The sequence below is a fragment of the Fusarium venenatum genome, assembly GCF_020744135.1.
Source record: "Fusarium venenatum strain MPI-CAGE-CH-0201 chromosome Unknown EDB82scaffold_4, whole genome shotgun sequence".
NCBI lineage: Eukaryota > Fungi > Ascomycota > Sordariomycetes > Hypocreales > Nectriaceae > Fusarium > Fusarium venenatum.
Genome location: NW_027072132.1, coordinates 338,097 through 355,052, shown reverse-complemented (window position 1 = coordinate 355,052; position 16,956 = coordinate 338,097). Strand labels below are relative to the sequence as shown.

General features: G+C 43.6%; 5 protein-coding genes across 5 annotated transcripts; 2 read left to right on the top strand and 3 right to left on the bottom strand.

Annotated features, from left to right (window-relative positions):
- Window positions 1-15: 15 nt before the first annotated feature.
- Window positions 16-701, bottom strand: EDB82DRAFT_437778 (Isochorismatase-like protein; the record flags this gene model as incomplete). Its single annotated transcript, XM_025736796.2, has 2 exons — window positions 16-228; window positions 282-701. Coding segments are annotated over 2 exons (633 nt in total), but the record flags the coding sequence as incomplete, so codon positions are not given.
- Window positions 702-1,132: 431 nt separating this feature from the next.
- Window positions 1,133-2,731, top strand: EDB82DRAFT_568868 (major facilitator superfamily domain-containing protein; the record flags this gene model as incomplete). Its single annotated transcript, XM_065609875.1, has 3 exons — window positions 1,133-1,280; window positions 1,334-2,031; window positions 2,099-2,731. The coding sequence occupies 3 exons, from the start codon at window positions 1,133-1,135 to the stop codon at window positions 2,729-2,731; spliced, it is 1,479 nt and encodes a 492-aa protein (XP_065463088.1).
- A 486-nt stretch (window positions 2,732-3,217) lies between these two features.
- EDB82DRAFT_547792 (NAD binding domain of 6-phosphogluconate dehydrogenase-domain-containing protein) lies at window positions 3,218-4,338 on the top strand (the record flags this gene model as incomplete). Its single annotated transcript, XM_065609507.1, has 4 exons — window positions 3,218-3,242; window positions 3,298-3,946; window positions 4,031-4,181; window positions 4,246-4,338. 4 exons carry the CDS (start codon window positions 3,218-3,220, stop codon window positions 4,336-4,338), a joined length of 918 nt encoding a protein of 305 aa, XP_065463087.1.
- Window positions 4,339-4,923: 585 nt separating this feature from the next.
- On the bottom strand, window positions 4,924-6,234 carry EDB82DRAFT_578652 (enolase C-terminal domain-like protein; the record flags this gene model as incomplete). Its single annotated transcript, XM_065609986.1, has 3 exons — window positions 4,924-5,843; window positions 5,981-6,061; window positions 6,138-6,234. The coding sequence occupies 3 exons, from the start codon at window positions 6,232-6,234 to the stop codon at window positions 4,924-4,926; spliced, it is 1,098 nt and encodes a 365-aa protein (XP_065463086.1).
- Window positions 6,235-6,787: 553 nt separating this feature from the next.
- Window positions 6,788-12,697, bottom strand: EDB82DRAFT_568866 (uncharacterized protein; the record flags this gene model as incomplete). The annotated part of the gene is made up of 12 exons (XM_065609874.1): window positions 6,788-6,874; window positions 6,989-7,075; window positions 7,174-7,205; window positions 7,504-7,921; window positions 7,990-8,363; window positions 8,424-9,027; window positions 9,083-9,451; window positions 9,503-9,535; window positions 9,588-10,673; window positions 10,728-10,981; window positions 11,037-11,771; window positions 11,821-12,697. The coding sequence occupies 12 exons, from the start codon at window positions 12,695-12,697 to the stop codon at window positions 6,788-6,790; spliced, it is 4,956 nt and encodes a 1,651-aa protein (XP_065463085.1).
- Window positions 12,698-16,956: the final 4,259 nt, after the last annotated feature.

Below are 16,956 nucleotides of genomic sequence, written 5' to 3'. Positions count from 1 at the left end.
AACCCATGGGCCAATTTAAGACCGCTCCAATACTTCAAGAGCCTCATGAAGGGTAACGACTTGCACATTCATTTTTCCGAGCAGACTACCCAGCAAAACGTCAGAAAACTGATCCGTGTCGGTCACTGGTAATTCTATCACATTGTCTGAGATAACATAGATCTCGTAGTCGAGGCCCGCCAAGTGGTAAATGGTGCTCATAACAGCACCTGACAAGGTCAATCCAGACTGCGAGTAACCATGTCTGAGAGAAAATAGTTTCATAAAAAGGGGAGACATACTATGATAACGGTGTCAATGTTCCGTGATTTCAGGATCTGTTCCAAGGCGTTGCCAGCACCCGCGTACCATCGCGTTTTCGGAAGGACAATATCTGCCTCACCGACAGTAAAACGAGAATCAATTTGCACTCCCGGAGAACCTTTTTCGAACTTGTGAAAGCCACGGACTACTTTTGTAAAAGGTTCCCTGTCGACAGGGTGTAGCTCTGGCTGTGGCATCTTTGAGAAACAAAGACTGGTGAAGATAGTGGTTGGTTGAGGTTGATGTGCGTGGACAGCATCATTCCACCGAGTGCAGTTTTTGATGAATAACTGTCCTTGAGGTGTATTCTCAATGGCACCTATGAGCAGAGCCATCCAGTCGAGATTCAGGACAGCATAGTTGTCCCCAAGACTCAAAGTTTGAGCACTCGATTGCGAAACCGTCTTGGGATTGAAGACAAAGGTAGGTATTGGTGATGCAGAGAATACCTTGTTAAAGAAATAAAGAATAATAAAATAATCAAGCCAGTGACTTCATGATGGAATTATTCCACGGGTTATGAGACGATGATCCTTAGCTTGGTTATTAGTCGCCGGACCTCGGAGTTGAGCGACGCACTACTAAGGAATGTGCTTGCTGAACTCCGAACTCCGCTGTTCCTTAACGCTATGTCACATTGGCTAGAACATGTCAACCTAAAAGGTTAAAAGTGAGCTCAGATTCCTTCAATTTTCTATAGTACTCCATTGAAACGAATTGTTTATCATTTCTTCTTTACATCACAGTAATTCTACACTCATTATGGTAAAGAATGAACGTCGGACCAAGCGAAAACCCGCAGGCAAATAATGCCCACCAAGACCCAACCATGTTATCCACCCCGAAACCTGACGAATTACCAGTGGCACCTAAGCCTCCAGTAGACTCCTCGTCATCCACCTCTGAAGAGCCGTATAGTATTTTCGACAAACGCCAGATAGCCTTAATTGTTACGCTTGTTTCAGTCGCTGCGACATGTAAGCTGCCATCTCTTTCTTAGTTTGAGTATCTCTTGTTGACACTGGTACAGTCTCGGGGTTTGCGTCAAACATCTACTTTCCTGCCCTTCCGACCATTGCTCATGACCTCGACGTCTCGATTGAATTGATCAATCTGACTGTTACTTCTTACCTCATCTTCCAAGGATTAGCACCCAGTCTGTGGGGTTCTATATCAGATGTCAAGGGCCGCAGAGTGGCATACTCTCTTACCTTTATCGTGTTCTTGGGAGCATGTATCGGTTTAGCAGAGGTTAAGAATTATGCAACTATGGTTGTGCTGAGATGTATCCAGAGCACTGGAAGTGCCGGTACAATCGCTATCGGTTCAGGCGTCATCGGAGATATCACGACACGAGATAACCGCGGTGGGCTCATGGGTATCTTCCAGGCAGGACTACTGGTACCTGTGGCAGTGGGACCAATCATTGGCGGCGCTCTGGCCGGACCTCTCGGTTGGAGGTCTATCTTTTGGTTCCTGGTCATCTACAGTGGCATCTTCCTGATTTGCTTGGCTCTGCTCTTGCCCGAGACACTGAGGTCTATCGTTGGTAATGGGGGTCGGACACCAACGCAGGTTATGGCTAAATATCCACTACGACTCTATCAGAAGACCACCACGACAGAATGGAATCGCAATGGACATCCTGCGGTGCCCATTGCGAAGAAGCACATCGACATCACAGGACCTTTCCGCATTCTAATCAGCAAGCAGGCAGCTCCCATCATCGTCTTTTTTTGCAATCTACTACGCTGTGTGGCAAATGAGTATTACAGCAATGTCTAGTCTATTTGAGGACAAATATGATCTCAGCGAGACTAAGATCGGTCTAACCTTCATTGCAAATGGTGTGGGCTCTATGATAGGAACAATGGTCACCGGGAAGATGCTCAACAAGGACTTTCGCCGTGTCAAGGCTAGATATGAGACTCAATCAGCCCTAAGCAATGTGGAGGGCGACATTGAAGCCACTGATGCACAGAAAGCTCAAGAAGGAGACTTCCCACTCGAAACAGCACGCCTTCGCCTCGTCCCCTTGTTTTCCCTCCTCCAATGTGCTTCGATCCTGCTCTTCGGATGGACTATTCAATATCCCCACAAAGTTCACATTGCCGTACCAATTGTATCGACATTTATCACGGGTTGGACTGCTGTTTCCACGCAGTCGGTGGTCATGACATACCTCGTCGACGTGTACAGAGACCGCAGTGCCGCCGCCAGCGCCAGTCTAAATCTTGCAAGATGTCTGTTCGCTGCAGGAGGAACTAGTTTTGTCATGCCCATGATCAACTCTATTGGTGTTGGGTTCGCATTTACTGTTTGTGTTGCGGTACAGGCAGCTGCCATGATAAGCTTGGCTATTCAATGGAAGTTTGGCAAAAGATGGAGACTTGAAGCCGAAAATAAACGATCGAAGACTAGTCTCTGATCTGGGTGCACATGGTTTGAGAAATTAACCATAGATGGAAAATCATAAGATAAAAAGTGGTTGTGGAAGAAACGTTGTCCAAATCTTGTGCCAATCAAAGAACAAGATTGGCACGGCCCGTCCCCACAACCTACACCAGAACGATATAGTTCCACTTGCTCATCACGGACCGTACCCGCCACCATAAAGGCCAAGTCATCAAAGTCGATGAACGAACCAGCACAACTGCAAGCAGAATGAAGAGGAATTTGAGAGGGAAGTGATAAAGATGGTGTTCACGTGAGCGGGTGAAGACGGGGTGATGCATACGGCCGACTAAGAGCCATATTCACTGCAATTGATGTCTAAGAGCACGATAAATAACAATAAACCTCCTGTCTCGGAATCACTCAACTTCTCTGTAGAAACTACTTTATCTCTGACCCGATTAGCTAACTACTGTCTCTTGAACAACATCCGTCTCGACAATTATCGGACTTTGCAACAATGGCCACAGATTTTGGTGTTATCGGTATGTTTTCCATCTTCAAACTAGCCATGGCGGGATGAGGAATTAATTCATCAAGGCCTCGGCATCATTGGCTTCGGCATCGCCAGCAATCTACGCAAGAAGATCCCTGCCACCACAACTCTTCACGTTCTGGACCTCGACCAAATCATCATCCAACGACTTATCAATGAGTTCGGCAGCTATGGCAAGATCGAAGTCGCCTCCTCACCAGAAGATCTTGTAAACAAAGTTGGCGCTGGAGTTGTCCTTTCCAGTCTTCCTGCAGGCCCGCATGTTCGCAAGGTCTATCTCGACCCCGAGAACGGCGTCATTGCAGCTACCAAGAACCCTGAGCGACTTATCATAGATTGTAGTACTATTGAGATTGAGTTCACACAGGAGCTCGGCAAGACAATCATTGACGCTGGCCTTGGTAGCTTTGTCGAAGCTACCGTATCAGGTGGCATGTGGGGCGCTAATGCTGGAACTTTATCCTTCATGGTCGGCCATGCCGAACCAACTGAAGATGGCAAGGTTGGTAAGCGTATCTATGATACTCTGTCCCTTGTTGGTGTACCTAGCACTATTGCTTTCTGTGGCGGCCTTGGTATGGGTCAGGTTGCCAAGATTGCACACAACTATATTACTCTCGCCAACAACTTGGTAGCAACTGAGGGGATGGCAATCGGACTCAAATACGGCATCGACAAGAAAGCTCTCTTCAAGTGCATCAGGGAGGGAACTGCAAACTCTTGAGTAATGGGACTTGAACAGCCAGTGCCTGGTCTTGTCCCTGAGGCACCTTCTAGCAACAAGTACAAGAGAGCATTCGCGCCAGCACTCAGCGTGAAGGACCTTACTATCGGTATGAATGCTGCAAAAAAAGTTGGAATTGCACCTACAGCAGGTGAAGCTGCTGTTAAGGCATTCAAAGAAGTTGATGCTGATCCTCGAACCCATGTAAGTGCAACTTCCATTCAATCAATGACATTCCAATTCCAGGAGCTGACTTGCCTCGTGCTAGGATCTCGACCACACGTCTCTATGGTTACATGTTTACGGTAATCTTGATGAATGGGCAAAGGAAAACCTCCAACATCCCTCAGCTAAACTATGATAACAGTGCGGCCTGGCGGAGTTATCAATGGTGGATCATGTAACTTACTGAATATATAAGTTTATGTTTTACATCTTATCCCTTGAATCTGTGTTTAAAAATTAGTTTGTTCTTCTAAAGAAGCTATGATATTGATAGGAGAGGGGACATGTACGATAATGGGTCGTTGGAGTAGTCTGGCGGACTCTTGTTCATTCTAGTATGAAGTGACAATTACCAATCGAACAGCTTTAGAGAATCTTCCATGTACTCTGTAATATTTAAGATTTTTCCATCTATGCTGTAGCACGCTTCTTCCATCGAAGGGCAAGAGGTATTAACAACTGTTCTATAGCTGGATAAGACATGTTGATTGAAATGCCTGATTTCCAAAGTTCAGCAAGCTTTTCCCAGTGCTATCGATAATTTATTTCATAAAGGGATCTTTCTGAGTTATGAACTAAATGAACAGGTTCATTCTTTTCGATCTGTTGACAATCAGGAGATCGAATGTTAATCTCGAAATTACATCACAACGTAGGCAAGAAACGCAAACAGTATCAGCACAATGATTTAGCGAGTCGTGAATGATTCAATTGACTAATCCTAAGATGTAATCTGGAACAATGGCTCACCGAGCATATCAGTAAAGATGGTTGTGTAACCATTTCCAGGCTCAGTGCTGGGAGTAATACGACCATCTGATTCCATTCGGGGAACATCAGCAATCAGCGGTTCCGTCCATTCAGCGAACAAGTCCACAGCGCGCAAACGATGACTTAGTGTAGTAGTAGCCAAAAGAACGTTCTGAACTGTCGTTAAAGCAGAACCCCATGTATCATCGCAGTTGATGAACATGTCGAGCGCAACAGTCGCATCGCGAATCAGTCGGACTTTCGTAAGTCCACTGACTCGTGACGGCTTGATATTAACACCCGTGATACCTGCTACATACGCCTCAAAAAGATCTACCACGGTGACGATACTCTCGTCGAGAATAACAGGTAGGCCTGTGCGACGACCGAGCTCCGCGCAGTCAGATAGCGTACGCCAGGGCTGCTCGAATCCAACAGTAATGTCTTGCCCGATAGCGCGTGCAAAGGTTAGACCCTCGTCCAAAGTCCAGCCGCCATTGGCATCAACCCAAAGTAAGACATTGCGGGGTAGAGCAGCTCGAATGGCTTTAACGCGCTGCGCATCAACAAGGGGGTCGTCTCCAGCCTTGAGCTGCATTGTTGTCGCGCCCTTTTTAAGCTCCTCTTTGACCTGAGTGACAGCGGCATCTATGTCTAGGATGCCAATGACGGAAAAAGCCCTGGGTCTCTCAGTAAGACATCCGCCAAGCAGAATTGCGGTCGACAACCCGAGAGACTTTCCTAGAATATCCCAGCAGGCCATGTCGATGACAGCCTTTGCAGCATAAGCTCCCATCATGGCCCGATCCATAACATCGGCGACTACTGCAGGTGACCTTGGGTCCAGGCCTATGATTTGGGGGCCAAGCTCCTGTAATGCTGCTAGCTCACCTGTAAATGAACTTGGCAATAATCACTGCCGAGAGGTGCAGTTTCGGCCCAGCCCTCGAAACCGTCATTGGAACGGATCCTGGCGACGATGGACTTTTGTCCCTTGGCTAAACGGCCATTAGAAATGGAGTATGTACCGTATCGGTAGTTGGCTTTGTAGCTAAAAACAGTGATATCTTGGATATGCATCTTTATTGAATTGAAAGGATAAGGTGTACCTAGGGAAACAAATACAAATTTGCACAATGTCAACTGACTAAATTTGTCTTGATTGTCAGTTAGATGCAAACCTACAAGCTTTGGCATGTCGTTCTTTATAGATGTTCCAATAGTAATTAGATGACATAGGGTAGTACTTGCTCTGCTGTGTGGGGGTCAGGCTGGAGGACATGCTCCCTCATGCAGATCCGCCTGTCTGGCTCCAGCCCGTCCGTCACGCACTAGGCGCTTTGTTATTTCAGCAAGGTTGCATTAAAGAGACCGAGAAAGTATGCAAGCAAGATCTGGGGCTCAGTAAGAAGCTTCTGCGTCGGAAAGCCCGCCTCAATAATGTTTGGGCATTGTATGGGCTCTGCGAATGCTTGACGCGGAGTGGCCAGAGCGGGGAAGCTGACAGGATTCGTCTTCAGCGAGATATCGCCGTCGCTTCTGCCGACATTCTACTTGGAGCTTCGTGTTTTTACAGGCTTTCAACTGCCAAGTGCTATGATGGTTGTTCCTTATAGCAAGTCATGTATATTCGGGACCTCTGTTATTAAACGGTGTGGTCTTATGTGGTACCGGTAGCTCAGAGTTTCTCGATTACTTGTTGAGGTACAGGCAAGTTGTGCCGGACCCAATAGAACGGAACTAAAATAAACGTTGTCAGATATAGCTTGTGTTAAGCATTAGACTGTTCCACCCATTTGGAATCCTATCTTCCGCGGATATAGAAACTCAACCGATCAGTCAAGGCGTTGCTCAAGGGTCATAAGTGAACACCTGCTAACAGAGCATTCGAAGTCGACACGATCTTTGAGAAAGATAATGTACTGCATATGAGCTATGTTGTCAAGTTGTATGCCTATGTTTTTCAACCCCAGAATGATAAAGAAGTTCCTGCAGTTCTTATCTAAAGTCTTTAGAGCAAAACTAGAAATGGTAACCCACTGCACCCAATTAGAGTTGATGTCGTTAACATTAGGGTTTCGGTCGGCATAGACATAGTGTGATCCCTTGCCGAGTTGGTGCGCCTGACAGAGAAGTCATTGGTTATGGAGAGTTTGAGGGTCTTGACCAGGAAGCTATTGCGGACTTACCGGGATGCTATTTTGCCCAGTGGTGTGCATACCCCTAAGATGCCATATGGAAGCTCCTGCAGTACTTGACAGTTGAATATTAAGGCGCTGAATCTCCTATGACTATGCTTAACAAATATCCGTTATCTAATGGGTACAAGGAGGATAAGAGTGCTTAGCTTAAGAAGATTCAAGTTCTTATGTAAATTTTTGCGAGTTTCTCGACTACGATTCAAACCACTGGATCTATTAGTAGTTAATATGACGTCGTGTTGGAGGACAAATAGTATGTTTCCTATGTCCCAATATACACTGAATTTTAGATAGTGAAAAAGCTCTATCAACTCAAAGTTACTAAAAACGCTTCCTTCTAGCCTTCTAACTCTCTGGCACATCACAGTTCTTTATAATCCTCAAAAATGCCATCTCTAGCGTTCCCGTCCCAACCGTGTAGTGTGCAAGCCTAAGGCTCGTCCGGTGTTGCTCCAAAATCTCCATTAATCTCAGGACAGTGCTCTTCCCATCATCGGGTAAGCTTGATGCAACTGGCATAACAAAGCGAACTTGTCCACCTAGATTGATGGCATCGAAAGAGGCTTGCGGAAAGACATCGCGAACCCAGGACTCGAGTTCTTGGATCTCTGTACGTGAGGAGCCCGGTGCTGTTTTAAGCACTAAATGGACGTCGTATACATTGCTGTATTGCTTTCGGAGTTGCTGACATGTGCCAATGGCCAGGATACGTTTAGACATAATAGCTACCTGGGTCGCTAGCTCATCAGCTTCTTCCATAGAATGCGTCTGAATGACAACAGAGTTAGCATGTGTACTGTGAACGATAAGTTGAGCAGACTGCGGAACAGACTTACAACCAGTAAAACGGAGCGCCCCGAGGTGATTGAAGAGAGCATCTTCCACATCTCTCGTTTCGCAAAGGCGTCCATTGCGGAGCTAGGCTCATCAAGGATCAGGACTCTGGGGTTGCCTGCGTACTTGTCAACAATAAATTCAGAAGGACCGAAGTCAAGGTACTGCTTACCCAGTAGTGCAATCGCAAGGCTCAATTTCCTCTTATTGCCGCCCGACAAGACATGGGTAAGGCGAGAGGCATAGGGTGTTAGGCTAACCTTGGACATGACCAGCTCAACGTTCTGCTTTATGTTGCTGATGCCCTTGATCCGGGCATAGAAATTCAGTTGCTGTCTAACAGTGATCTTATCGAGAGCGTCGAATTGTGGACAAACTGTGCCATCCTGTTTAGTAACTGGTGGAAAAATGTGCTCGAGAAATAATTGAAACTGACCGCCAATGGATTTCCTCGCCATTTGAAGATTCCCTTGCACTTCAACTCCCTGCACATAAATTCTGCCCTTGTCTGGAACCAACTCCCCACGCATCATGTTTGTAAGCGTCGTCTTTCCAGCGCCATTGGGGCCGAGCAGCGCAACAACCGAGCTCTCACCTATCGTCAACGATACCTTCTGGACCGCAAGTTTGCCTCCGAATGACTTGGTCACTTGCGTTACACGAAGCAGATCCGAGACGGATCCCTCGTTCCCGATGTTATCCATCTCAATACCATGGTGATTGTTTGAGATAGACTCTTCAGCATTGACCTGCTTCGTTCGACGCCACGGCCAAGAGAAAGACTTTTTACCATCCAGCCAGACAAGAAGAGGGAATAAGTAAATAATCTGGATAACAAGCAGCATAATAGGTCCGCCATAGGCATGGGTGTCCCCTGGGTTAGTAAGCAGCTTGTAGTTATGGCAGCTGACGAGCCAGATGTTAAGGCCAACCGCCATGGCCCGGAACAGATTCATGATGGGGAACAACAGGCCGAGAGAGAAGGATATTGCGTCCAGAGTAAGGGTGGGGCTGTTGGGAGTTGGGTTGGTTGCGCCGAGCTGACTAGTTAGCTGACGAGTCTCAGGAAGAGGTCACTGAGCAGACGGGACTTACTGAGAAACCAATCATGGTGATAGTTAAGGCACCAACCATCGAACAAACCGTCAAGCCAAAGGCCGCCAACTCAGATTTGGCATACAGAGAGATAATATAACTCCACAGCATGCTCGCAATTCCATAGAGCCACATGACTGGGAACATGTAGCCAGCAAAGTACCAGTTCTCGACATGAGCCGAAAGGGCGAGCGTTCCCAAGGAAGCAATGATGGTGACGAAAATCATGTCAAAGATCATGTATGAGGCCCACAGCGGGTATGGGCGGACGTTGTTGGAGTACTGAAGGGCTCGGACCTTGTGCAGCTTTTCGTAGGTCGGGTAGAGGGCGAAGAAAGCAGGGTAGAGAGAGTGGAGGAAGGCAAGTATCTATGTCGATTAGTAAAGCTTCGAGGCAGAGAAAGTATAGACAAGACTCACCATTGCAGAAATCAGGCCGGAGCCGGCGTCAGCCTAAGAGACGTACTGTTAGTACTGGTCGGAAGACGGACTAGTTGAGACTCACGGGCGTTGAGTTGCTGAAGAAAGCCAGCTGCACTGTAATGGGAACGCCGCTGGCGGCTTGGATATACAGGTTTTGCATCAAGACGGGTGTGTCATAGCCGAGCTCGGGATTGTAGGCAATAGTGGCCTTATCCAAGTCATCACCAAAGTAGATGGCGCCTGGACTAAATTTCACCGGTTCGCGCATGCGGTTTTGGAAGGCTTTGAAGCCGTTTTGAAAGGTGAAATCTGAATCGAAGTTGTTGGAATTATACCTCTTTCCGATGGGAAACTTGTCGATGACGTCAAACACACTCTTACGTGTCGATTGCGGGCCCACAAGCATTGACATGACACCTGAGCCGACCTCGTCGGTGTATCCCGATGCAGCGATGTCAACTGACCATGGCTCATCAAAGACGGATGGCTGAGAGCTGACGCATAAAGGCAGCTCGAATGGGAATGTGTCGATGCCGTCCGAAACCTTTAGAAGTGAAGTGGCGCCTGGTGAGAAAGCCAGAGGGAGTGTCATGGCTACGATGTACCACCAAAAGTTGCTGCGAAAAATGGTAAGGCGTTTTACTGTCAGAGCTAGAAGCTGCTGAATGAAGGTGGTTCGGGTGCCTGAGGACAGTTCTCCGTTCGGCGTTGGATCGACCACAGTAAGGGGTGTCAAGTCGTCTTCCAAATTGAGTGAAGTCGTCTTCTCCAACTCCTCAGTGTCATTGGCGACTTGTAGAAAGACATGTTCAATTGTCGGCCCCGAGACCACGGCATCGGACAGCCCTGCCGCTTCCAAGGATGAGAGGAGCCTGGTAGCAGAGACCGAGTCGGGTGTGTTGAAAATCGTTTCGCCTCGGTGGATGACTGCTGGGAATCGCGTCTGGGGAATACCGTCAATCTGTGGCACGTGAACGCGGTATCCCCCTCCGTACAAGTTCTTCAGCTCTGCAGGTGAGCCCTGGCACTTAACATGACCGCGGGAGATGAGGACAACCTGATCGGCCAGGACATCGCATTCGTCAAGGAAGTGTGTTGTTAGGATAATGGATCGCTTCGAGCGCTCGGCCAGGACGATGTTCCAGATGGCTCGGCGTGACACTGGGTCCTATAATTGGTCAGTAACTAGTCGCGCAGCCAGGTTGCGTTGACTGGACCCTACCATTCCTGTTGTAACCTCGTCCATGAGGCAGACAGAGCTTCCGCCAGCAAGCATGCATGCCAACTGAACCTTGCGCTTCTGTCCACCACTGAGTGTTCCAACCCGGTTGTGCATCTTGAGATTAAGATCGCACGACTCGACAAGCCTTTCCAACTGTGCTCGAGTTGACTTGCCTCCCTTGATCATATCCCATATTCTGACATGCTCCAGAACCGTCAGTTCGTCCCATTGTATGTTTCGTTGCGGACAAAAGCCTGTTGCCGAGAGTCAGAAGTGGCCGCAGGGAGTTCGGATGGGAGAAGAGTTTACCAATCTTGGACGCCGGAGCATTGATCTGGATTGACCCGCTCGTCAGGTTCTGTCTTCCGGTGATGAGATCCATTGTCGTCGTCTTTCCAGAGCCGTTACTACCTAACAGGCAGAGGACCTGCTGCTTACTGCTTGAAAAGGTCATCGAATTAACGGCAATGACGGGACGACGCTTGCCGAAGCAGCACATTCGTTTCCATATACTGGCTTTGTATGTCTTTGTAACCCCGATGACTTGGAGGGCCAATGAAGTGTTGGCTGCTTTAGGGCCTGTCTTGAAATGGCGCCCGCGGCGGCTGGTCCCATGGACAAATCGTTCGATCGCAATGGTGACCAAGGGGAAAGCAACGATGCTCAAGCACAAGCACAACCAGAGCGTCCCGATGGTAGCTTTCTGTACCTCGAAGCCAGGGGATGGGGGTATGACGTAGATGTTGGTCGCTTTTCCTGCCTTTTCGTATCGAGCCATAGAGTTCAGAACAAAGACGTAGCTGCAGCTGGGAAACATGATGGTGAATGCCATGGCGACGCTCGCGCTTATCGGTTCTGTTTGGCTGTCGAGAAGCTGTGCGAATGCAGCCATGCCGATCACGGCAATAACGGCGAGGATGGTAGAGTATCTGATGGCAAATGTCGCGCCGAAGACACAGCCGCTAGTCAGAGCCCATCCGGTGAGGATTTGCCAGAGGATGGTTATGCCGGCACTAGAAGTCGGAAGAAGCAGACTAGAATAGACTGCGAGAATTAGCACAATCCAGACATTATAAGAAAGCGCCTTTCTTACTTCCTCCTAGTATAATCCAGGACGGTAGGTATATAATATCAAATGCGATGACATAGCTCAGCACTCGAGCAGAAAATGCACCTCCGCCCATAACATCAATCAGCTGCGTCATGCCTGACTCGCGCTCTGATGCTATAGTGCCAACAACATGGTAGACAAGGGATAGCATGCTTGCAAAGCATACGAGATTCAGCCCTCCTAAGACCATATCGATAAACTTACGGCGGTGCACTGCCTTGGCCTGTTCCTGGGTAGTGCGAGTAAACATGTACATGTCAGGGACTACTGACGAATTAGTGATAGCTTGGTCGATAACGAGTTGCAATGGGATATAGAGGTTCGTCGCCGCCTTGGCCGATTGGAAGACGTCGAAGCTGGGTCCAACGTTGGAGGAACCGCACCGCATCGTGTAGTTCCACTGTTTGTTTCCGCCATCACTCAGAGGAGAGTCGTTGAAGATGACAGCGGCATAACAGTCTGTTTTTCCATTAACGTCCGTGGGGCACTTCTCCATCAATTTCTGCTCGTCCTTGAGTATTTCTACCTTGGCTTTTTTCCCAAGCGGTTTGACCACGTCTTCGATCACAGCGGAGACGTCGCTTCCCGCACCAGAGGGCTGGATAATGAAGAGTTTCGCGCCATTGGGAGTGACTTCGGAAAGGATCGGAGCGGGTGTGGGCTTGCCAATGCCGTACTTGTTGCTCGAGGAGGTGAAGTTCTGGACTCCCAGTACCAGCGAGAGGACGAGGATTGGTATGACGAGGCAGCGAATTAATGTTGATAACCAGTGGCGAACGACCGTGATGAGCAGAATCTTCTTTGTCAATGCTTGGGTCTGTCGAAGCCAGAGAGTGGTGCTCAGAGAGAGCTTGTTCATTTTAAAGAGAGTGACGTGATTGCTCTGTGCAGAGAACGTGTTCTACAGAAAGCGCGTGGCACGCAGTAATATTTAAGGAACTAATAAAATGTTTTTCTAGGGTTACGCTTCTACGTCCATTAATGCCAGAGCTACGGCGTGTCGCAGGTTAGTCTCGGTAGAGATAAATACTCAGCCTCGCACTTACGTTGCGCATAACCTATCCCAGTCTAATCACCACTAACACATTTAGTGGATATAGTAATCGCTCACCCAGTGAACGACGAAAAGTTCATTTAAGTAATGCGCGCAACTAAATCCTGTGGAATGTATGCCATATCAGTGTCACCGCCACGTTTAAAATATCCAACGGTTGCGACGCTAATGCCATACTTTAGTCTACTTTAAGACTAGTCGTGGGCTGTTGCAAGGTTAGCTATACGAGAACTATATTATTGTTAATGCTTCGCTACGTTTCAGCTCCAACTTTAACTTAATATAGAACAACTCACTGAAAAGACTTTAATTATAACGTAGATACTTCTTGTATTATATCCAGAAGCCAATTAGTAGGGGTATATGTGCTGTTTTGTAAGGATAAGCGGTATGAACAAAATGTGCCTACTTTGTCTTGCCTCCGTTTGAATGGCTCGGCCATGCCTTTCCAACCATACTTTGACCCTTGGGGTTATTAAAGACTCTAGGCTCTCCATGTTTGGAAACTCGCCCATGTACCCTTGTTCAGCTTCAGCAACTTTTCTTATCTTCTGCAGATCTAAGGCCATTATTTCATTATTTAGTATTTTCGCTGATCGGAGGCATTAGCAACCTTGGATAGTGATCACTGGGTGTATGAGTTACTTCAGGGGAAGGTCTTATCACAAAGCGAATTAAGATCTGAACAGCCTCGGAACCTACCGTGCCAAGCCGACCGGAAAACAATGAAACACAGCGTGAGTTTCCGCAAGGTCCTTGACCATGCTCCTAAACCTCCATAGAATGGGTAAGGTAAACTAGACAACTGAATCCGATACGCTAAAGCTTAAGTAAGGCCGACGTGAGAAGGAAAAGAAGATGTGAGATACAGTGAATAAATACTGCTTTAAGCTATTGTAATTTTGATTTGCTTCTCGTTTTTTCCCAGCGTTCTCGGAAATGGGAATTAAAAACAACTCAGAAGAATTCCACACAGCTGGACTCAGAAAGCTAGGAAGGCATTAGTTTCACAGCGCCACGGGCTAGCACAGGCAGCTCCAAAATAATGAGGAATATAGTAAACATAGCAAGCCTCTTATAACTATCTCGGCTCGCCCTCGGACTTAGAGCGTGGAAGGCGCAGGCATGAGTAAAGTTCATCAACAGTATGAGCTGCACCGAGCTGCCGCTAGAACCCCACATTTATATGATCGGAATATATTTTTGCTTCCCTGTCGAATTCACTTACCCATTCTGGTTACAAAACCCGCCAAGACGCTAAATTACCGAGCACCGCATAACAGCCCTAGTGTACAGATAGCACACGCGCTAACACCGACTCAAAGCGCCATATTGGGTGGAAATTCGACCGGAGTGAACAGCAAATGGGAAGGTCATAGTCAGAGTCTTGGCGGGTTTTGCTTCCTGAATAGACTAGTCTGGCTAAGTAAATTCCCCCTTTGAACAACTGCCTATGGGAAACCCTCCTTGCTTAATACCAGCATGTGATAAGTTGACCTTTGCAAAAGACATAGCTAGTTCTAGAAGCCCGGACTTGAATCGTACAGAACTGCCTTGTTACAACCAGGTTATACTTACCCCACTTTCTGACTTTTTTACTTTTATAATCCTTATTTTTATAACAGTTGTAATTCCTAAGGGATAAACTAGTCTATACTAGGGTTATATTTATAGATATATAGGGCATTATAATACTAAGCGCTATAAAGTATTATATCTCTTAATAGTAAATAGAGTAGGTAAGGGATAGTTTAGTAAGAATATTTTATTAATAGCTAATAAGCTAGGTTTTAATTAATACTAAGGAATAAATATATATTTTAAAGGTATATTACTTAAAAATAAGCCTCTAGGGAAGGCTTATAATATATTAAGTAAACTATAAGGTAAGCTATATATAAGGTAAAGTCTTATAATAATAGGAGTAAGCTTTTTATTAATTAGTAAGAATTATAGGAGATATATAATATAGTTGCAGGGATTATAATAATAAACTTAGAATAAACTAGTTTATTCCTTAGGAATTATAATTATTATATACTAATAGATATTATTTAACTTATATTATATTAATATTAAATAATAATTATATAATAGCTTAATATTATTAAAACTAATCCCTACTGAAAATACTATTAAGATTACTATAATTATAATATATATATATAAAGAGGGATATTTAACTTTATTCTATTAACTATTATATAAAAAAGCCTTTACTTAGTTTTATTAAACTTTATACTAAACTCTTTTATATATATATAACGTTTTTTATTATAATTTTAACTTTAATAGAGTTTCCTTACTTAAGCCTTAATAGCTAGCTTTATAGGACTACTTATTATATTTACTAGGTATAATTAAATATTATATATATTATAATAAGTATCCTTACCTATTAAACCAGAGCTACTTTATATAAGGTAGTTAGCAGCTGGTTTAAGTTAAAAGAAGCTTAAATTAGTAAAAGCTAAGTTATTTAACTAAGAAGAAGCTTAGTTAGAAATAGTATAGTATATTTACCTAAAAGAGAGGAAATTACAAGACCATAAGGTAATTCTAAATATAATATAGTTATAATATAGATAAAATTTTATATATTAGTTTAATATTATATAATAGTTATAATTCCTAAGGGATAAACTAGTCTATACTAGGTTTATATTAGCAGATATATAGGGCATTATAATACTAAGTATAGCAAAGTATTATATCTCTTAATAGTAAATAGAGCAGGTAAGGCATATTTAAGTAAAGATATTTTATTAATAGCTATTAAGCTAAGTGTATTAACTAATGCTAAGTGAATATATATATACTTAAGGGATCCTTAAGGGATTACTTAGGTCTAGGAATTATAGTAATCCTAGATTATAGGTACTCTTAGAGCGTAGTAATCCTATATAAGCGTAATCTACTTATAATTAATTTAGTAAGCTCAGGAAGCGAGTTTACGATTAAGTGGGTTAAGTTATATGAAATTTATAGGGTATATGTGATATAACCGCTAGGGTTATAATATATTACCTCTATTAACTAATGTGTTTAATAAGCAAGTATCCTAGATAAGTAAGTATTTTAAAAATCTAAACCCTCTTTATTATCTAGATAATAAGATTACTATAGTCTATTTAATTAATTAAAACTATTTACTATACTTATCTCTAGAGGCCTAAATATCCTCTTAATATATTCTTATATTATACCTAGTCTTACTGTATATATTATTATACTAAATACCTAGTTTAATTAAACTTTATTAATTATTATTTCTTAATAATTTTACTATTATCTATATATATATATCTATTAAATTAATTAACTATAATACTTCTTATATACTTATTATATTTTCTTTCTATAGTTTAATTCTTTTTACTTTTTAATAATAACTGAAGATTATATTTATTTCTTAAAGATTTTAAATTTAATCTCTTAATAAGATAATCTTATATATAATTACTAATATTACTTTTATATTTAACTTAATAACCTTAATTATGAACTCTAGGGAGTTACTTATATATAATATAATCTATTTAATAAGATATTTAAATTAAAATTAAGCCTCTCTTACTATCTTTAAGGTCTTTAAAACCTATAGGCTAGATAGTTAACTTACCTCCCTGGGAGGTATTAGAGTCTATAGATATATATTAAGCTTATAGATATTAGTTTCTAGGTTAATAGGATAAAGCCTAATTACTCTAAATGCCTTATAGATATTACTTTTTATAAAAGTAACTTAAAAAGTAATATAAAAGGTTAAAAAGAACTTAGTCTTAGAGATATAGGTAATAAAGTATTTAGTTAAATACTTTATTTCTTAACTATAAGTATTCTTTAGCACTAATAAATACTTAGTATTTAAATACTAGAGTAAATAAGATATATAAATAGGCATATAAAGTATAATAATCTTATAATCTTAATAATATCTTTTAAAATTAATAGAATAATAACTTTTATAATTATTTAACTATTAATTAATTAAAGTGCTTTAGCTATTTAAAACTTAGCTTATTATTTATTTATCTATTTTATCTTATTATAATAACTTAATT